This window comes from Xyrauchen texanus, chromosome 33 (assembly GCF_025860055.1).
Source record: "Xyrauchen texanus isolate HMW12.3.18 chromosome 33, RBS_HiC_50CHRs, whole genome shotgun sequence".
Lineage (NCBI taxonomy): Eukaryota > Metazoa > Chordata > Actinopteri > Cypriniformes > Catostomidae > Xyrauchen > Xyrauchen texanus.
Window position 1 is genome coordinate 4324703 of NC_068308.1, and position 22999 is coordinate 4347701.

The following is a 22999-nucleotide window of genomic DNA, read 5'->3' on the forward strand; positions in this document are numbered from 1 at the left end:
TGGGGAAAGAGTATGACAGACAGACAGATAAATACTTGTTCCCCACAACTTTACCTTAGTTTTTAAAATAGTAACATATCCATTTTAAAATGAATCAGATGATCAAATATTCTCCAACACATATATACCACATCATTTTCTCTTTAAATCACAATTAAGACATTACATTAGCAGTCAAGATCATTTTAAATAACAGTGTTGTTTTTTTTTCTATGTCCCAACAATTGCTGTCAACTACATAACAAAAATTCTAAAGAAATTGTTTAGGATTTTTAGATAATTTCCCTCATTTTAATAGGCGCTGTTAGCAGACACATTTAGAAAAAGGCTCCTGCTTTTAAAGCGTGTGATGTGTAAAATACAGTTATTTCGTCACACAGTTAGTATCAAATTTTCTGTATAATCGCGGTGACAATTCAATAGATTGAGCTGAAAATCATTAAGAAACCATGTAAACTTAAACATGCCAGATTTGTAAATATATTAAATACACATTTGGGAGAAAAGTATTAGCAAAAATCCTTTTGAGAGTCAATGTTCCGCAATTTGGGTTCATGTATCTTTTAAACCCAGAAATAGTGTACTCATTCAAATGCATAACTCACAATTTTCTGAAGTGTATTTGTGACTGATGGAACTATTCTGCACATGCCTGAAGTATTGCTTTCCAAAGGTAAATGCATTTCTATCAGGCATTAGCAAAACTTAATAAAAGGCTGAGAATAATTGTAAATAGTTTATTGTACCATCTCTACTTCCCTGGTCATTTATTATTAAAACTTACAAAAACTCAAAATAAGGGGTTGGCATTATAAAAAAAATAGAAAATGATAAAAAAAGATTCTAAAAAGCTTCTTTTAAAGTTTGATGCAAAGCGGACCCATTTACTTACTTTATTCTCAAAATATTACCCGTTTATGAGCTGAGGGGGACATGATGTGGGTCTCATCAATGGTTTGTCCGTCATTTGCCTCCCATTAAACACACAACTGAATAAAACAGGCTGCGTGACCATAATGAATGTTTACTGCAAGAGTTAGATCAGCATACAGGTGCAAGGGACTTGATTGGGGGTTTGCATCTCTTGCTAGCTGGCAACCTTGAGCATGTATAAAGATTGTGGAGGCACGTTTGGTCACAAGGCACGATAATTGAACTATCAAAAAAACAAAAGCAACATAAATGAGCCGTGGGCTGGATTTAACCATGTGGAGGTCCGGATCTGGCCCGTGAACTGTAGTTTGCCAATGCCTGCTGTACACTGTACTGGGTGCACATTCATGAACGTCGCCAAACATCGCTTTCTTTATCTTGAGAAATCCCCTGTAATTGTACGCTTTAACTCACAGAATAATTGAATCATGGCTGACTACTAACAGCACAATTCTACAATGACACTGATAACTGAGAACTTTTGCGTGATGCCAATTCTACACTAGGCATGAGTGATGCATTAACAAAATATTGAGTGTATGGAAAGACACTCTGTTTATCATTATGATAGATTACAATATGCAGAGGAATTCGTTTGGATCAGATGCCAGCAGGACAATGGCTTGCCAGTTTTTTTAGAAGCTCATTTGTCACTGCCATTAGAGTGCACCCCATGACTGCCTCTGACAGGTCTGTAGAGCAATATACATCTAACTCATCTCAAAGTTGACATCACAGCAACATGTCCATAAAATCAAGCCTCATCATGTCTTTACCATTGCATTTCAAAAGACGTTGTTTGTTTTCATTATATCATTATGATATGTAAATGTAATGTATTTGTGATGTGTAAGCAAGATGACCTACTCTTGATCTTTTTAAAAGCGGTCTCAATTTTATTTACATAAAGAAAAGCAACCATATGGATTAGATTAACACAAACACACATAAAAAGAACAAGTAATAATATCTAGTCCAATTCCTTTCATGAACCTGCTGTTGTTGTGTTAGTGACTTCCTGTGAGATTCTGTTCTAGCCTTGATCACGGTCTCTTCACATCTCCATCACTTTCTCTCTCCTGCCGCTCTCTCTCTCTCCTCATCTCCTTCAGTTCTTGCCGGTACTTTCTCTCAATGAAGCGTTTCTGATGAGCCATCTGTGGAAAGTTATCTGCAGAAGGCAAAAAACAGACTTTCAAGACACATCAAAAGGGATTTCTGCTTCCTACAGAGCAGTTCAAGGTGAAGAATCTGAGACCTGTTTAACACAGCACGCATTCGTTCAGTGACCATTTCTGCAAATTCCACAGTTCCACCAGTAGGTGGCGAGTAATGAGTGTCTTTTGAGCTGTTTAAGATCCAGACAAGTCTAATTATCGTTAAAGGAATATTCTGGGTTCAATACAAGTTAAACACAAATCGACAGCATTTGTGGTATAATGATTACCACAAATTTAAATAGAATTGTCCATTGTTTTCTTAAAAACCTGGGTTAGAGTTGACATTAATAGGGCCTATTCATAGCACTCTAACATGAACCTGAAATGGTTCCAGGAACTATGAAAAGTTCCTGCAGTGGAAAAACACCTATCATCACTGTGGCTGCAATGAATAATGAGGATACTTCACATGACCATCTCATTGCCCGTCCTTGGCTTTGTATATGTCTACAGGCACACAAACGTCATCTATGCATTTGACAGGTGGTGACTGTTCATTTTTTACCCTGCTTCTCTTGCAGGAGTGATTAATAACGGTTATTACGTTTACTGATTATTTCATACAGAAAATTACAACTATAAGACGCTTGAATAATGTTAAAAACATTTCCTCTAAATCACTTACATTTCTCCAGAGCATCCATGGCTGCACCCATCTCAGCTTGCTGAATACTAGTTGGAAAAAAAGAGTATGCATGTTCAGAGCTTAAAAAAAAACAGATATTTATCATTCTATGAAAAGTAGGCTGGATTAAACCTAGAATGCAGGACCCAAAAAGTTAATGTGAATATAAAGTCAAAATGACCCGATTTAGATTACACTGATGTCTTCAAAGAAAAGGTGTACTGTAATTTTATTTTCATTAATATATAATGTTTTATATTTCATTTCAAATATTTTAAGTATTAATTTAGTGGGATATATATATATATATATATATATATATATATATATATATATATATATATATATATATATATATATAAATTAATCCCACTAAATTAATAAATAAAATAATAAATTTTAAATTCCATAATAAAAAGTACATATTTTTCTACCATCAGAGCAATTCAAGCTTGAAGTATATTTTTATGAGCCACATCAGTGCAGTCAGCACGCCCCCAAAAAAACCTCACAAGTAGTGCAGCCACAGAATGAGAGCCGCTTACACAGGATGCATTCTTGACATCTGGACAAAGCACAAATAATGTCGGGATCTTGACACACAATTTTCCAAGTTTTAAATTTTTTTTAAATTGACTCCGCATCCTAAAAACGTGCCGATTATGATGCTAAAAACCAGTGAGACGCTCCAAAAGCATCCGTCTGCCGCACATTTACATAAACTGACAATTAAAAATGGTGCAGAGGCAACGCAAGAATACATCCTGTGAGAACACGACAGACCAACTCCATAACAAAATGGATTGCGGTCAACTGTATGCCTTTTCAGTTATGATAAACAATATATTGACTTCCAAAGCCATTTTTTGTATTGTCTCATCAGTGCTTTACTCATACTTGTCTAAATATATATTTATAACTAATTTATTATAAGTAATGCAAAATAATTTAAATAGACTGTTAGTTCCGGTCTGCAAATCTGACTGGATGAGGCTTTGAAAGAGTAAGTTACCGTTTTTATCACTCCACTTGTGTTCATGAAATTCCAAACTAACATGTAAGATAGATGTATGAATTTTCATTCATCCCTGTGACATTAAAGATTTTAGCCAGCAGGTGTTTGAATAAAGTTCAGCTGACGTTGACAGTGTTTTCAGTAAGTGCATGAGTTTCTTTGAAGTCATCCAGAATTATATCTCACCCCATGATCATTTGGATTACTACTAAACTATAGCTGAGAAATAGAGTTAATCAAACAGATTCAGCATTACTGGCAATCACAGCTGAGAGTCGAAACATATGGAATAATCAAACATGCTCAGGACGAGTTCTCCAAGAAATATACAAAAATGAAACTGTGTCCTTCATGTTTCACACCAAAACACTTGAATGTGAGTGAATTAATCATAGGATAATTCCGATAGCACATGTGGCAACATTTCTCCACGATTTATACCACACTACAACAAAGCAGTAAAGTAAAATTAACAGCTGTATCATTACCATTCATCGCTGGAGCAGACACTGGTATCACACACTAAGTCTCTCACACACACACACTCAGTCACACACACACACACACACACACACACACACACACACACACACACACACACACACACACACACACACACACACACACACCAAAGATCCCCCATTTAGCCTTAACAGACTGTAGGGGCAAGTGCTGTTAGCCAGCACCTATGAAGGCTGGAACGGTACACGAGGGGGTGGGTGGCCAGCACCACGCCCGACCGCCTTTGTCTCCCCAGCGGCGATGTTTTACACACCACACCAGGTACTCATTTTAGGCTGAGTCGACCTAGGGGAGGTCCGGGACCGGTTCAGATAATCATCACTGGTGTTGGCCATGAGCGAGAACCGAACTCAGGTCGCCAGGTTCATAGCGCAGTGCGCTAACCGCTACACTACCGCTCCCATCAGTCAGTCAGACACACACACACACACACATATTTCACCATTAACTTGTTAGAAACAGCCCAGGCTGTTGTTACAAGTTCTAAAATGTGGTTTTCAAATAAAAAACAGACACCTGGGCACATCTATTGAACTAGCAACTGCAAATCCTGAATCCATGGCATAATAAGTAGGTCCACAGACAAGTGTCACAGGTGGTAGTACTTCATTTTTCCCTAATGAGTTATTTACAAGCAACATCACACTCACAATCGTACTTTATTTTCAATCTATATACACAGCTGTGATTACCTGCGGCACTGTACCTACAGCTGAATCACAGCCGTGCTAAAAGTTAGACATATAGCACTCTTGCTTGTGTGAAAATTCCAAAATCAATTACTTAGAGAATACACCCTTACTACAATAAGCATATTTTCTATTACTGAGATTTAAGTCATTTTGATATTTTTTTCTGGGGCTTAAAGTAAAAAAAATGTCATATTATGTAACTGTCCAGAGCCAGAGACAGTAAAAAACATCAAAGTCTCATTAAAAATGAAATTCATGAGTAGTTAAGTAATGAGTTTTATTATTTGTCTTTTAAAAATATGCAGTGAAACCATTTTGTTTTAAATTATGACTAATATTTGAAAAACCTTTGTCCACAGGATTAATGTGATGTGACCGGCATGTAGCCATTTTGTTTTTTGGGGGTCCCCTTTATACCCCCAAGAATGTGTGAGAAGTTAAAATATATTATTTTATCATTTCATTAAATATAAATATTTAGAAATTTTTCTGAAAAGGCACATTTTGTTTAGTTCATTTGGTGTAGAAACCCAAGAAAACTTTTTGGGTTTTCTTAAATCAAAAATGTATGTTATTTGTAAAAAAAAATTATATTTGAAATGAAAGATTAAGTGGTGTACACGCATGTATTAAAGGTGCAAGTAAAAAAGCTATTATTTTTTTAATACCCTTCACTTGGTTATGTATACAGTTGAATACATGAAGTTTACATACACTTAGGTTTAAGTCATTAAACCTCATTTTTAACCACCAGATTTCATATTAGCAAACTAAAGTTTTGGCAAGTCATTTAAGACATCTACTTTGTGCATGACATGATACATTTTTCCAACAATTGTTTACAGACAGATTGTTTCACTTTTAATTGACTATAATCACAATTCCAGTGGGTCAGAATTTACATTCAGTTAACTGTGACTTTAAGCACCAGAAAATGATGTCAAGCCTTAAGGCAATTAACCAATTGGCTTCTGACAGGCTAACTGGATAATTGGAGTCAATTAGAGGTGTACCTGTGGTTGTATTTAAAGGCCTACCTCCAAATTCAGTGCCTCTTTGCTTGATATCATGGGAAAATCAAAAGAAATAACAAAGAATTGACCTCCACAAGTCTGCTTCACCCTTGGGAGCAATTTCCAAATGACTGAAAGTACCACATTCATCTGTACAAACAATAGTACAAAAGTATAAACACCATGGGACCACACAGCCATCATACTGCTCAGGAAGGAGACGAATTCTGTCTCCTAAAGATGAACATAGTTTGGTGCAAAAAGTGCAAATCAATCCCAGAACAACAGCACAAGACCTTGTGAAGATGCTGGAGGAAACAGGTAGACATGCATCTATATCCACAGTAAAACAAGTCCTATATCAACCAATAACCTGAAAGGCTGCTCAACAAGGGAGGAAAGATTTTGGCCAATGCTCCAAAACCGCCATAAAAAAGCCATACTACAGTTTTCAAGTGCACATGGGGACAAAGATCTTACTTTTTGGAGAAATGCCCTCTGGTCTGATGAAACAACAATATTTTATTTAGGCCATGATGACCATCGTAATGTTTGGAGGAAAAAGGTTTAGGCTTGCAAGCCGAAAAACACCATCCCATCCATGAAGCATGGGGGTAGCAGCATCATGTTGTGGGGGTGCTTTGCTACAGGAGGGACTGGTGCACTTCATAGAATAGATGGCATCATAAGGAAGGAAATTATGTGGTTATATTGAAGCAACATCTCTAAAGCTTGGTCGCAAATGGGTCTTCCAAATGGGCAATGACCCCAAGCATACCTCCAAAGTTGTTGCAATATGGCTTAAGGACAAACAAAGTCAAGTTATTGGAGTGGCCATCACAAACCCCTGACCTCAATACGATAAAAAATCTGTGGGCAGAACTGAAAAAGCATGTGGTAGCAGGCCTACAAACCTGACTCATTTACACCAGTTCTGTCTGGAGGAATGGGCCAAAATTCCAGCAACTTATTGTGAGAATCTTGTGGAAGGCTACCCACGACATTTGACCCAAGTTAAACAATTTAAAGGAAATGCTACCAAATACTAACAAAGTGTATGTAAACTTCTGACTCACTGGGAATACGATGAAAGAAATAAAAGCTGAAATAAATAATTATCTCTTCTATTATTCTGACATTTCACATTCTTAAAATAAAGTAGTGATCCTAACTGATCTAACACAGGGAGCGTTTTCTATGATTAAATATCAGGAATTGTGAAAAACTAAGTTTAATGTATTTGGCTAAGGTGCATGTAAACTTCTGACTTCAACTGTATATATACACTGATCAGCCATAACATTAAAACCACCTGCCTAATATAGTGTAGGCCACACTCGTGCCACCAAAACAGCTCTGACCCATTGAGGCATGGACTCCACAAGACCTCTGTGCCAGATAACACTGGACACCTTCAAAGACGTTAGTAGCAGATCATTCAAGTCCTGTAAGTTGTTAGGTGGGGACTCAATGGATTGGACTTGTTGGTCCAGCATATACCATAGATGCTCAATCAGATTGAGACTCTTGGTTATGTTCCTCAAACCATTCCTGAACAATTTTTGCAGTGTGTGCGTTGCCATGAAGGGGTGAAAATGGTCTAAAACAATCTTAAGATAGGTGGTAGGTGTCAAAGTAACATCCACATGAATGCCAGGATCAAAGGTTTCCCAGCAAAACATTGCCCAGTGCATCACAGCCTCCGTCGGCCTGCCTTCTTCTCATGGTGCATCCTGCTGTCATTTCTTCCTTAAGCAAACGACGTACCCAGACATCCACATGATCAAAAAGAAAATGTGATTCATCGGACCAGGCCACCTTCTTCCATTGCTCCATAGTCCAGTTCTGATTCTCACATGCCCATTCCAGGTGCTTTTGGCAGTGGACAGGGGTCAGCATGGGCACTCTGAGCGGTTTGCGGCTACACCGCCCCTCACTGTGTTCTGACACCTTTCTATCATGGCCAGCATTACATTTTTCAGCAATGTGTGCAACAGTAGCTCTTCTGTGGGATCGGAGCAGATGGGCTAGCATTTGCTGCCCAAGTGCATCATTGAGCCAAGGGCATCCATGACCCTGTTGCCGGTTCATCGGTTGTCCTTCCTTGGACCACTTTTGGTAGGTACTAACCACTGCATACTGGGAACACCCCACAAGACCTGTCGTTTTGGAGATATTCTGATCCAGTTGACTAGCCATCACAATTTGGCACTTGCCATGTTTTTCCTGCTTCCAACACATAAAATTCAAGAACTGACTGTTCAATTGCTGCCTAATATATCACACCCCTTGACAGATGCCATTGTGATGAGATAATAAATGTTATTCACTTCACCTGACAGTAGTTTTAATGTTGTGGCTGATCAGTGTATGTAGAATATGATGTATTAGTACCTTGGTCCTTTTCCACAGCCAATGCGTTCACCTTTAAAATACACCGCCACTGTGTAGGTCCTGGCATGAGATGGCCCGACTGTCTGAAGTGTTCTGTAATGCAAGACGAACAACATTAGAGTTTTATGAGGGGATGGAGCAAACAGTCCATTTCTCTGGAAAAATATAGGAGATCTATGGGCACTTTGCAAATTTTAATAGATCGTTAAAGAACTCTAATAGAGGCAAGTAACTAAGAAAAACAGTACAGGACAGGACAGGATTAGCACACAAGTGTCTGTTCCAAAACCTAGTGAGCTGCCTCCGGAGGAAGCACTTTAAGACATCATAGGCACACTCCTGTCGTGAAGGCTGTTCCAAAAGGTAGGCATCTTAATTATGCTGCCTCTTAAGATATATTGTTTTGGCCAAATTCTAAGAGATCATCATATGTACCCTTTCCCAGGAAGGTGATCCTAGAATGCACAGTGATGTGCTCGGTGGAAATATAAATTCAAGATGGGGGACGAAGCAAGAAAATGTTTGATTACAAATAATCATATTATCTATTCAATACTGAAATTACTATTTAATCCAAAATGTGTGTGTGCTATGCATATTTATGCTCAGAGTATCACATTGATCCTCTTGCATCACCTGTATCGAAATCAGTTGCGATTTGAGTGTCCTATGCGCTGCACGTGAGGAGTGCTATTTGAATGACACGTGGAGTTGCCGCCTATGAACAGAGTTCCAAATCACTCTCATATAAAGCTCCTTTTCAGTTAGGATACTGCCACAGAAGACAGCTGACTATGTAGGCAGGAGACAGCGACGCAACTCACTAAGCTTTGGAACAGGCCCAATGTTACAGCAGTGAACATAAGCTACAATTACAGAACAAAGTTAGATGTGTAGGTTATAGACAAAACAATAGTAAGAGTAAACATAAATGATTCTCTGTGCTTTGAGCTACAACAGACTGTTTAGTCCAAGATGGACCACTTGTATTTAAACGAATGGGAGAAATTGAAACACCCAATATGGCGGGTATAGAAAAGAAAGTCATGTCGTTTTGTTGCAAAGTGTTTTCTATTAAAATAAATTACATTTTGTTTTCTAATGCAATGACATTCAGAAATGTAAATGTGTGGATTATGTATCCAAATACTGTTTGGGAGGAGAAGGAAAGAGAACAGGAAAGCAATTTGAAGCAATAAATGATGCTCATTGAGATGTGCAGCTCTTACTTGTACAGTGGAATGTCTGGCTCTTTCCCCTCTGTTCTCAAGGTCAGACAGCACTGCTGCAGCTGCGATTTAGGATCATTCCAGTCTTGGTTCAAAATAAACTCCTGAAACAAAAATGAAATGGATCAGAGATGCATTCAATACCAGGTCTCCTAAGCAACCAAATTGGCCCAGTTGCTAGAGTGGGTAGAGTCACATGGGGTAACCCCCTCGTGGTCGCGATTAGGGGTTCTCGCTCTCAATGGGGCGTGTGGTAAGTTGTGCGTGGATCGCGGAGGGTAGCATGAGCCTCCACATGCTGTGATGGCTCTCCGCGGTGTCATGCACAGCGAGCCACGTGATGAGATGTGCGGATTGACAGTTTCAGAAGTGGAGGCAACTGAGACTTGTCCTCCGCCACCCAGATTGAGGAGAGCAACTGCACTACCACGAGGACATACTAAATAGTGGGAATTGGGCATTCCAAATTGGGAGGAAAGGGTATAAAAAAAAATAATGCATTTAATGGATCACTGTATGCATTGCTTTTGGCATTATTCTGTCATTGGGATGCACTGCCTAATTCTGTTGTGGTTGGCCGTACCTTGAGTCGTGGGAAGAAGCAGACGTTCATAAAAGTGTGCACAAACTCCAGGTCTTTATCTATGTAAAGAGCTGCAATGAATGCTGTTGGAAAAAAAAGAAATGCATTGAGAAGTGCGAAGAGTATTGTACAGACAACAAGAATGAAGATATAAAATGACTGGTAAAGAAAACACTGTGTGCCCAATTATTAGGCAACTAAATTACAAAAATAATTTCTCCCGACTCAGTTATTTATTCTAATTGGCAGCAAATTTCTACAAATCTAAAGCTGCTTAGAAATCAGTTCTACAATGAATGTGACACATGAACACATACATATTTTTTTTTAATTATGGGGCGGTTTTTATAATGAGCAAATGGTTATTTATTTTCTATCCACTACCAAGAAAGCCACTTTTCTCAGGAGAATCTTTTACATTTCAGCTCAACAATGTAGCTTGCCACACACAAACATGCAAACTTACACTCCAGTAGATCAGCCAGAGTCTTGGTCCGCAGGGCGACGGGTCGTTTGGTCTTGTCATTGGTTATGGCATGTTCCTGCATGCCCAATTCTTCTGCAACCTTCGCCTGAGTCCGGTTATTTACCAAAGAGCTGCGCAGGAGCTACACACACACACACACACACACACACACACACACACATTTTCATGACTGAATTCACTGAGAATAACAAATTAGAAAAAAAAAAAAAGTAAAGAATTACATCCTGACGCATTATAGTAATGAGAATATGACATTAATGGTCCTTAATGGTTATAAAAATGATCCTGTGGAACCATGCTGCAACAAATTATTTGCCACTTTATTACATTTTAAAGGAAGTTGAAAATTTTGATTGAAAATCTCAACCAATCTCATTTGACATGGTGTCTGATAAGCTTTTTTTATTTATTCCACCAGAGATATTCAACAAAGAACTAAAATTGTGGTAGCCCTCTATGTTGTGCTCACCATTTATAACAACCTTTTAAATGCCCCTCATGCTTTAAAGCAGATCATTTTAATTAATAAAAAGTTGCATATATGTTCAGCAAGGTACTTAAACTTTTTTGACCAATAGCAGCTTTTTTCCCCATTCAAATAAAGTGAAAAAAAAAAAGATGATATACAATGATGAGCCAAAACATTATGACCACCTGCCTAGTATGCTGCTGGTCCTCCGCATGCCACCAAAACAGCACCGACCCGCCAATGCATTAACTCTACAAGAACCCTGAAGGTGTCCTGTGGTATCTGGCACCAAGACATTAGCAGAAGATCCTAAGTCCTGTAAGTTGTGAAGGTGGAGCAGCTGTGGATTGGACTCGTTGGTCCAGCACATCCCACAGATGCTCAATCGGATTGAGATCTGGGGAATTTGAAGGCCAGGGCAACACCTTAAACTCTTCATCATGTTCCTCAAACCATTCCCAATTAATGTATGCAGTGTGGCAGTGTGCATTATCCTCCTGAAAGAGGCCACTGCCATCAGTGAATACCATTGCAATGAAGGGGTGTATCTGGTCTGCAATGATATTAAGGTAGGTGGCACATGTTAAAATTACGTCCACATGAATGGCCAGACCCAGGGATTCCCTGCAGAACATTGCCCAGAGAATCACACTACCTCCACTAGCTGGTAATAGAAAACGGGATTCATCGGACCAGGCGACCTTCTTCCACTGCTCCAAGATCCAGTTCCGATGTTCTCGGCCATTGTGCTTCAAGCACTGCATTTCAGATATCCTCTGAAATATACAGGCAGTATGACTAATTTAACAACAGACTTGAAGCGCCGACACGAAAGCACATTCGTCTGCTGGCAAGTTACAGAACATTTCTTCATTGTTTATCCAGGAGCATCCTTAAATTGTCTCACTGTTAAATGTGTAACTGGAAACAGAACAGAAAAATAACATCTATAAAACTTTTATTTAATCCACCTTTCACTACAAAGGCCTTTGTGTGAAAGGTCCATGGGTTAGAAGTCAGAAGGCACTTAAGTTAATTTATTATTTGCTGTCTGTCTGAACCAAAGAAATAAAACTCTCTGTAGCCTACTATATTGAATTGCCTAGCATCATATGTTTTCCCAATGCATCATATTGCATTGAATCGCATTGTGTTGGATCAAATCGAAATCTGATCGCAATGCATCGTAATAGGGGTGAATGGTATCGCACCGATAGCTGACTCATATGTATCATATCGTTGGCTATGCATCGAGATACATATCGCATTGGCCTCAGTTATGGAGATGCACATCCCTAATATTATATATATATATATAAATAATGTACTGTTTTGTGTAACTGTTTTCTTGTAACTCTGAGAAGCACTCGAGCTGTGCTCATGAACAGAAGAGCGGCACTTATGTTAATATAAGTGTTAATAATAATTACAGATTAGAATTGACAACAAATCATTGGCCCTGAAATGGACAACTTTCTCTTGAGTTGTGGGAGAGCCCTTAAATCAGTTGTTGCTGCATTACACAGACCCTACATTTCACACATACATACTGAAACGGTAGTCCACCCAATAATTTAATTTCAATTTGGGCAGGCAGTTGAAATAAACTGCCAAATAAAATCAAAAAGTATAGCACTGCTAAGCATATAAACAATTTAATTCACACTCCAAATATACCAAAAATAAGGATTAATATAGCTGCAGGCAGTGATACCGGGGTCAAGCCAGTTATTGGCACCATGAGCAGCAAAAGAAGCTTTGTGACATGTTTTGGGTTGGAATCCGATGAACAGTGTATGAGGAGTTAGAAAAAGTTAACTTTAAATCATAAAAAAAAAAACATTTATTTTAAAAATAACAAAAAAAACCTACTTAGATTTATTTTCCAGTATGTGGCACTGTTCTGAAACTGCTCAGGTAGTATCTGGGTATGATGGTTATAATGCAGGTAACCTCATGGCCTAATGGTGATGACACGTGCCAAGTTTTGTACCAATCCCTCAAAGCTTGCGGAGATAGTGTCTCAATTTTAATTTTACGCGTTCTTCGTCAAATTCGTTGAGGTGCCATTCAAAAACAGTATGGTTTATCAAAATTCTGTGAACACATTTTTGTCGTGAGTGCCTCTAGATGATGCAGGCCAATTTTTGTGCAATTCGGCCATCCGGCCTAGGACGAGTAAAAAAAAAAAATTTTTTTTTTTTTTATATTCGACGCCCAAAATGGCAGACATAGGAAGTTTTCATATCGTTGGACTCGCTATATCCCTCTGAAAATGTGCTTTTTCATATTTCGTGCACTGTTCCAAATCTCAGCAGGCACCCTTGAGTTATTGTGCCTATAACAAATAATACATTTGGTATGAATATGCTAAAGCGTTACGGAGATATACCCTCATGTCCATTTTGCCACGCTCTTCGTCCAATTTGTTGAAAAGCCATTCGAAAACGGTATGGTTTATCAAAATTCTGTAAATACCTTTTTTATCGTGAGTGCCTCTAGATAATGCAGGCCAATTTTCATGCAAATCGGACAAACGGCCTAGGACGAGTTCGAAAAAGTATGTATTTAAAAAAATTCTTAATAGCTGACATCCAAAATGGCAGACATAAGAATTTTTCATATCGTTGGACTCGCTATACTCCACTGAATCTAATGAGATGACTTTATGGGAAACTGATATGAAATTTGCCATATCTCGTGACCAGTAGGGGGCAGTGCACCAAAACGCTGCAGGTAACATCAGGGTATAATTGTGATGACGCGAAGATTTGTCCAAATCCCTCAAAGCGTTGCGGAGATACAGCCTCAAGTTAAAGTTTGCGCGTTCTTGGTCTAATTCGTTGACGCGCCATTCGAAAACGGCATGGTTTATCAAAATTCTGTGAATTAACTTTTGTTGTGAGAGCCTCTAGATGATGCAGGGCAATTTTTGTGCAAATCGGACAAATGGCCTAGGACAAGTTTGAAAAAGTTGGTTTTTCAGAAAATGCAAAATGGCGGATGGAAGTCCATTTCTTTCCATTTCATGATGGAAAATTACATCATAGGGTACAATCAAATCATCTTGAGCCAAGAAATCAGAAAAAATAATTTTGTATCTAGGACTCACGGTTCAAAAGTTATTAACATAAACGTGAGTGCAAATTTGGGCAGTTGGTGGCGGGTTGGAGGGTTTGAGGTAGAGACATATCAGACTGTCCTCTATCTGTGTACCAAATTTCATAACTTTCCCGCAAGCGGTTATGTGGGCTGCCATAGACTCAATAGCGGAAGAAGAAGAAAACTAATGAAAACAATAGGGGTCTTTCGCCCCTTCGGGGCTTGGTCCCTAATAATTCAGTTTGTTTTCACCATACAAAGGAATTTAACAAAAAAACTGCTTTGGTGCACTCGTTGCACTCAAAGAAATCAACGCACACTTGTGGCAACAGATCAATAAACTTAAATAGGTCCTATTATACTTTTGGGGATTTTGGCCCATCCTCAAAAAAACAGTCATAGCAGAGGCCAGGATGAGTTGGGTTAGTGTTCTCGCCATGTTGAGAGGACGCTGTTTTTTTTCACTGCAAAAGCTAAACCTATTTGTTTGGATTTCCAAAGGCAGACGAATTGAAGAATCAGTGGATCAAATTTAGTTACAAGTAAATTTAGTACAACCACAACAAATGCCGGATTTTCAGGACGGTTACTCCTGAAAGATGGTGCAGTTACCACTTAGCTGGGACAATCTGGTGCTGCAGGATCATAACCTGTAAGTAGGCTTCTGCTAACCTGCTAGCTAATGATATTGTGTTGAAATAGTATTGCTAAATCAGCCGCGGGTCCACTTTTATGTACAATTGTGTAGAATTGTGTAGAATTATGCAGATTGTTTGTTGTTCTTACTATCATGAATAATAGTGATCAAGTGTGGAGATGGATTAATTTTTACAAATAGTAATTTTACGTCTGCAATCCACGGTAGTGCTTGGCTAACTTATGTAATGTTATTGGTTTGGTAAGGGTTTACTATTCAGCTGTGAGCTGGCTTTTACCTAAACTGTGTAACAAGTTTCAATCTCAAGAGTCAAATATAATTATATAATTACAAGCTGTAATGTTTCAGCCGCTATCGGTAGTCCACAACTAACTTGCTTACTATCTCTCTAATACCCCTCTGTAATTTCCAACCGGGAGTAAGCCTCTGTTCTCCATTCATTCCTCTGACGAAATAAGTTTGGCTGCATTTATCTCAGTAAAAGATGACTAACTTAGATGCACTACATGTCTCTTGTTTGAAGCTTTGTTAGGTTCACAATAATCAACAGTGTACTTATAAGAAAGCTACAAAATTAGAACTTACCACTGTGAAAAATCCTGCTCAATTCGTGCTTGCGATGGTGGTTCAGGTCGATCAGCTTGTTCTTCCAAACTTTCATTATTTCATTCAATATCAAATCACGGGCTAGAGCTGGTTGGGCAAAAACCAATAGCCCTGTTACCATAGTTACAGTAGTGTTTACAGCTGCTCATGAAGACTCGGGAACTGAAACTCGGTTATGGTAAGGGGCGTTACATTTCCGACACGCTCTACACGGCTGACCAATTACAACAGACTAGGCCAGCTGACCAATCAGAGCAGACTGGGCTTTTCGGAAAGGGGGCTTTAAAGAGACAGGAGGTAAATCAGAGGGGGAAAAAACTGACTAAATCTGTGGCTGAAGAAAGTAGACATCGGTAAGGGATCAATAAAGGCTGTACGATTGACTGAATTAAGATTGAAAATCACAATATGCACAAATACTAAACCACAAAAGGCTGAAAGTGCAGGTGAATTTCTCTAAGTTGGTCTCAGTGATATGGGACTAATGAACACTAGTGTCTTTTCCATTTTTTCTGTAGCGCTTCAAAATGTATTTAAAGATGGCATTGCATGACTTGAAGTCTGCATCATTTAAGATGTTGTGTTTTGTGATGTGATGGTTAATCCCGGCTCTGAGACTCATTCCACTATTGTCAAGTCCAGAGGTAGTTTGAACAGAGGCATAAAACTCTCACAATGTCTCATTACGGATTACATCGGAGTAGGTGCATTAATATAGAGAAGTGATTAAACCTGACTGGAACTACCGGTGCATTAAACAGTTTTAATGCACACATTCCAGCAAATCAGAATCTAGTATTTGAACAGAATATGGTATAATTTGCAATAAAATCTAAATACATTGTTTCTAAAACTTATTATCAACAAATGTAAATGTATTTTCCAATCTTTTAATTTGGCACTCCTTTATAATTAAATTCCATCATTGCCAATGCTTCATGTGATTGTATATCATTTCAGTCATGTACCTTTGTCTGATTTTCAATTACTTTTTTGCTTGAAATCAAAGTTTGTCATATTGTGAATCACCTAGCAGCTGGTTGATTGGAAATCTTTTATGAAGTATTTCAAAGAAACCCCTATGGAAAAAAAATTAATGGGAAAAAGAAGTCTAGAAACAAGAGGGCTGAAAAAGTCTGGTTCCGGATGTAAAAATCCCATTAATTTATCCAATAGATATATTGATTTTCAACAATAACTTATCAACCTTTAAAGACAGACCTACCATGAGCTGCGAGGTTGTTCATCAATGGCAAGTACACAGCATTATCCCTTGGTCTGCATGTCCTATTTTCAAATACTTTTTTGCCTCAAAACAAAGTTTATGATGTTGTGATTCAGCTCAGAGCTGGTTGGTTTTGTTCATGGCTTACAACTTTATGAAAGATTGGATAAAACGTCTATGGAAGAAATCAATTTGGAAAATACTTCCATCTTCCTTGTGGCAAAAAACAAGAGTGACTGAAAAATAAAACTGAGAAGAGATGGGTGATATACTGACTGTGAGGTGTCCTTCATGATGATCTGGGAAGTGAATGAACAGATACTCAGTCGCCACCAGCTGCATGATGGAATCACCCAGGAACTCCATCCTCTGATTGTGGCCACTGCAGACAAACACACATTGGCTGCATTTACACTGCAAGGCATAATACACACATCTGATATGTTGACACTTAGCCCTTTTCTGTCCCGTTTATTTACATTCAACTGTTTTACATTATAGAAAAAGTCTGGGCTCAATACAAGCTCAATAGTCAGCATATGTGGCATAATTACCACAAACATTTATTTCAACTTGTCCTTTGTTTTCTTAAAAAAAATAAAATTGGGGTTACAGTAAAACACTTACAATAAAAGTGAATGGGGCCAATCCGTAAATCTTAAAATACTCACCGTTTCAGGGGTAGAGTCACAATATGCGTGTTAACAGGATTTTAGTGTGATAAAATCACTTACTAACCTCTTCTGTGTAATGTTATATTCAGTTTTACAACTTTGTTGCCATGATGACGTAATACCTTGAACATTAAAACCCTAAAATGACCTTAAAAATGCAGATTTAAATAACTTTACAGCTCTTATAATACAAAAGTTTTAAAAGAAGAATGAATGTGCTTTTATAAAATAATAAGCTTCACATTTCTGTCTTGATTCTTTTACTTTTTTTTAAGAAAAGGAGGGACGTGTCAAAAAATGTTGTGGTAATTACATATGGCACAAATGCTGTCCAGCTTAAATTGTATTGAACCCAGAATATTCCTTTAATATTCCACTAAGATGCACTTGGCTCAATAGAGCAGCTTTTTAACAGCGATTCTGACATGCGTTTAATATGTACACCACCAAATATGGCATTCAGAATTTTGCATATCTTAGAGCATTAGAAGAACGTGTTCAAACAAACAGCAGCACTTACAGCGTGAGGTGGTTGAAACCCACTGTTCTCAGGGTGAAGGCTCGTGCGAGGAGACGTACATGAGTGAACAGAACTCCAATGTCATCTTCAAAATGTGTTAGTTTCTGCAGTACTGGAGATGACTCAATCAACTGTCTGTCTGTCAGAGGCTCCTGCACCTACAGCACAACACATCATACATCATCTATAAACTATACATACTGGTGAACAGAGATTTTATATTTAAACAATGAACGTCACAAAGCTACAGATAAGTCACAGCCTTTCTGAAATATGGGCATACAGCACACTTGCTTATGTGACATTGCTTTATTGCTTTTTGCTTTCACTATCTCATGAAAACTGCCAAGACCATGCCTGGATAAATAAAAAATAAAAATGTAAATCTGCATTTATAAATTTTCAGAGAAAACTGTTTTCAAAAAATAAGTAAAGCAAAATCAAATCCATTAAAGCAGAAATACAGCAAACTGTAATACAGAATCTCTATAAATCTCTCACACCTGCAAAGGATGAGGTGGATAGTTGAGCCAAACATCCCTCAGGTCCTGTCAGACAGATAGGGAATAAAAGGAATATGAGACAGATGACATAAAACTGCACAGACGTGTAATATAGCCTCTTAAATGTGTACACACTTCTACTTTACACGACAGCATTTACCTAATATATACTATGTGTGTGTGTATATATATATATTCTATGTTGATTTTGTTATAATGTACTATACACTTTACGGTGTAACTATGAATAGGTCAAGTATTACAATTTATTATAACTGAAGTTTCAATTATTTACAAGATGTTAAAAAACATAATAAGGTGTATTAAGAAACATATATCATGAGATGCTTTAAACATGTTTGGAGACTTGGGGTGAGAGTGAATGAAGTGCAAAAAGCGCCACAGCATAGTCTACGCCTTTTCAAAAACGACTTGGTTTAAGCAGCAATAGATATTGCGTACTGCTCCATGTGGCACAATTCTACATGGGCTCTGAACAACATTGCGCCAAACTTGAAGAATTCAGAACACACTAGTACTATAGAAATGTAGTCATGACTTTGACTTTTCCAAACCATTGTGTTAACTTGTTTTCTATTAAATTTGTAGGCCTGGAAAGCAAAAAGCATTTCCATGACTGTGCAAACCCTCGTTTGAAACATTTTCCATAGCGGTTATAACCTACTCTCTAGACTCAGACATGAACTGAAACAAATTTGATATGGCAGCAACGGGGGGGAGGGGGGTCAAGCACAACAATTCTCTCACTCGAGTTAAGAGACGGTAAATGTTTGGATTTGGGGAAGTTGGTTATATAATTTGTTTTTTTTACCACTTTGTTATTTGAAATGCTTTTTTGTTTCATTTGAAGTGTAATTTGAATTTAGAAATATCTTTGGTTAAAGTTTTCCATATTTCAATCAATGAATTTCTATGGCCTAACCTGGAAGGTCGACAAACAATAGAGGTGGTGAGTACCTACAGACAGTGGTCTGGGGAGGGACAAACCACAAATCGGTGAGGTTGCTGTGTGCCCAAAGGCTCATCAATGCGCAATGGCAATAAAGGCTATCCCGTCTGGTCCGAACCGACAGAATGTCTTCTGTGGCACAAGTCAGAAAATTGTAATGATGGTTATGGGAGAAATGTGTCACAACACACAGTACATCGCACCCTGCCGTTCATTAGGCTGCGCAGCCGCAGACTGGTCAGAGTAACCATGATGGCCACCTGTACACCACCGAAAGTGCCTACAATGGGCCTACAATTGAGCATCGAAACTGGACCTTGGACCATTGGAGCAAGGTTTCCTGGTCCGATGAATCCTGTTTTCTTTTAAAACAAGTGAATGGTCGTGTACGTTTGTGTTTTTTTCTTTATGTCATTGTTTCTATCATATTTAATTCATACAGTAACTTTGAATTTTCAGCAATGACTGCAAGACTTTTTTCTCTTTTGTTTGAAAACTGAAAATGGGAGATTTTGGCATAGTTTTTGTGCATCAATAATTTATGGCATTTAATGGGCTTGCAAAGACATTGTAACAAATTTACTTAAGGTGTTACTTAATGTTGTATGAGAAGGACAGATTTCATAAAAAAAATAAGAAAACTTGAATTCCAGTGTAAATATAGAGGCATGTGAACCAGGTTTAACCCAACAAGCACAATACAAATGCAAATAACTAATCAAACTTACCTCACCGTTGAACAGCAGTCTACCAAACAGCTGCTTGGCTTCTTCTAACCCACCTTCCAGGTAAACAGCCCCTGAATGGAAAAAGAAAAGCAAAGGCATCCTGACTAACACAAAGTACTGAGTCTCATTACACAGTTGCAATTGAAACTATTCAACCCCCCAGAGACTGCAAGACATGATATTAATAAAATCTAAAAACGCATCAACTAAGGCCTCAGAAACATACATGAGTGATATTGACAAAATAAAGTTGAGTATGGAGCAAAAGCCGCAATAAATCTTGTGTAAAAACAAGATTAAATAAGACATAATAAAAAAGGACATGATTTTTTGGGGAGATTGTACAGTTTACACAAACTCTGATTTGAAATGCAGAATTTAGAAATAATTAAAGCCACAGGATGTACAGTTGCAAGAAAAAGTTTGTGAACCCTTTGGAATTACCTGGATTTCAGCAACGATTACTCATAAAATGTGGTCTGACATTCATCTAAATCCCAATTACAGACAAACACAATTTGACTAAACTAATGGCACACAAACAGTTGTACTTTTAACATTTTTATTGAAGACATTGAGTAATCATTCACAGTGCAAGTTGGAAAAAGTAAGTGAACCATTGAATTTAGTAACGTGTATATCCTCTTTTAGCAGTAACAACCTCCACCAAACATGTGCTGTAGCTGCTTGCACATTTTTTTGATTTGCACAATGTTGAAGAAACGTTCTAGACCATTCTTTTTACATACATGAAAGTTCAACGACACAAGAGGAACATGTGCAAATCTATCTTCCTCATGGCAAAAAAGGAGAGCGACTGACATTTTTTTGAGAACAAACGGGTGACGTCTGTTTCAGTTCATCAATATTTCTGGGTTTTATTGGTTGTACAGCCCTCTTTAGGTCATGCCACAGCATCTCAATTGGGTTAAGGACTAATACTTGACCATTCCAAAATACAAATGTACTTATTTTTTTAGCTATTCTTTAGTTGATTTACTTGTGTTCTCTTGAATCATTGTCTTCATGCATCACACACCCTCTCTTAAGCTTAAGTTCATGGACTGCTGCCCATTCATTCTCCAGTAAAATGTTTTGAAACACTTTTAAATGAATTGTTCCCTCAATGATTGCAAGGCATTCCAAGCCAGCAAAAGAGTCCCAAACCATGATGCTCCCTCCACCATGCTTCACAGTTGGGATGAGGTTTTGGTGTTGATGTGCAGTGCCCTTTGTCATCCACACACAGGTTAGTGTATTTTTGCAAAGAAAGTTAAACTTCTGTTTTTCTATAGAACATTTTCCCAGTAGTATTATGAAACATCTAGGTGGTCTTGGGCAAAACTTTATTTTATTTTTTTTGGAGAGCTGTGGTTTCCTTCGTAGTGGATTTCCTATTGTGCTCTTGGAATACATTTTGCAGTCCACCAATTCCTAGGAAGAGTAGCAACAGTCCTGAATTTTGTACATTTGTAGACAATTTGTCTTACTGTGGATAAATGAACATCCAGGTCTTTAGCAATGCTTTTATAGCATGTGAAAGTTGTTGGTGGTATCGAGGCATGATTCACAATAACTAATCTTTCTTGAGAACAGATTTGTCAGTAACCAGGCTATGCGCCTTGATTTAAAAGGCGGGGCACCTGTGCAACTCAAACTTCCAAACTCTTGACAGCTGCATCACACTAGCCGATTTTCACACAGGGATTTTCAGATGTGAGCATCATTACCATAATCACTGGCCAGTAAATGAGAGATGGTGTGCTTTTTAGCATCTGCTAGCAGGAGGTCGTTAATCACTTGACCGTCGGTACTCTCCGCTTAGTTAATGGTTCCAGCAACGGGGAAAAAGTATCCAACGTGTTACATTAAAATTGCTCTGTTGCCGGGCCTGGTCTTGCATTCTCTCTTTAAGTGACCAATGAGCTTCTTTTACTGAAGTACTTTTAAGATGTCAAGAACCCCGTTTCCACCTGGTATTAAGATGCGTTTCGGTTTATCGATCAGATGTGATCAGCGCTAAATACTAGGTATGGGATGGTATGGTTCTCACGATTCGGTTTGATATAAAATATGAGGTTCACAATTGGAAATAATCTCGATTCAATATAACACTTAAATTACAATTATAATTTCTCACAAAAATAAAGTTCTTTAATATACAATACAAATGCTCAAAGTTAAATATTAAAAAGCTGCCCAGATACCTTTCTCCATAAGAAAAGATCACAAACAACTAAGCTTTCAAAAATATTGGGGTACATTCAGGCTCAGCAGGTGAAGAACAAGCAATAGAACTGAACAAAACATGTCCTGAAAAAAGTATGTGAAAAAGAATTGTATTATTTTAATTATTATAATCATTATTATTACAGTCATTATTATAATCACGTCAAATGTTTTGGGTAGCCTTCCACAAGCTTCTCACAATAAGTTGCTGGAATTTTGGCCCATTCCTCCAGACAGAACTGGTGGAGTCAGGTTTGTAGTCCCTCCTTGCTTGCACATGCTTTTTCAGTTCTGCCCACAAATTTACTTTCAGATTGAGGTCAGGGCTTTGTGATGGCCACTCCAATACCTTGACTTTGTTGTCCTTAAGTCATTTTGTCACAACTTTGGAGGTATGTTTGAGGTCATTGTTCATTTGGAAGACCCATTTGCAACAAGCTTTAACATTCCTGGCTGATGTCTTGAGATCATCAATCAACATCAAGACGTGAGATTCAATATATCCACATAATAGTCCTTCCTCATGATGCAATCTATTTTGTAAATTGCACCAGTCCCTCCTGCAGCAAAGCACCCCCACAACATTATACTGCCACCCCCAT

The 22999-nt window shown here is 38.1% G+C and overlaps 1 protein-coding gene across 1 annotated transcript in view; it reads right to left on the reverse strand.

Annotated features, from left to right (window-relative positions):
* Window positions 1–1724: 1724 nt before the first annotated feature.
* The window catches only part of drosha (drosha ribonuclease III), a 60227-nt gene continuing 38952 nt past the window's right edge, over window positions 1725–22999 (reverse strand). The window contains exons 22-31 of the mRNA XM_052103591.1: window positions 20169–20239; window positions 18471–18515; window positions 17968–18125; window positions 17050–17155; window positions 10693–10834; window positions 10227–10309; window positions 9644–9747; window positions 8415–8507; window positions 2779–2825; window positions 1725–2104 (exon numbers count right to left, since the gene is read on the reverse strand). Coding sequence (XP_051959551.1) covers window positions 1977–2104; window positions 2779–2825; window positions 8415–8507; window positions 9644–9747; window positions 10227–10309; window positions 10693–10834; window positions 17050–17155; window positions 17968–18125; window positions 18471–18515; window positions 20169–20239 — 977 coding nt within the window. The 3' untranslated portion in view covers window positions 1725–1976. The remainder of the gene's footprint in view (window positions 2105–2778; window positions 2826–8414; window positions 8508–9643; window positions 9748–10226; window positions 10310–10692; window positions 10835–17049; window positions 17156–17967; window positions 18126–18470; window positions 18516–20168; window positions 20240–22999) is intronic.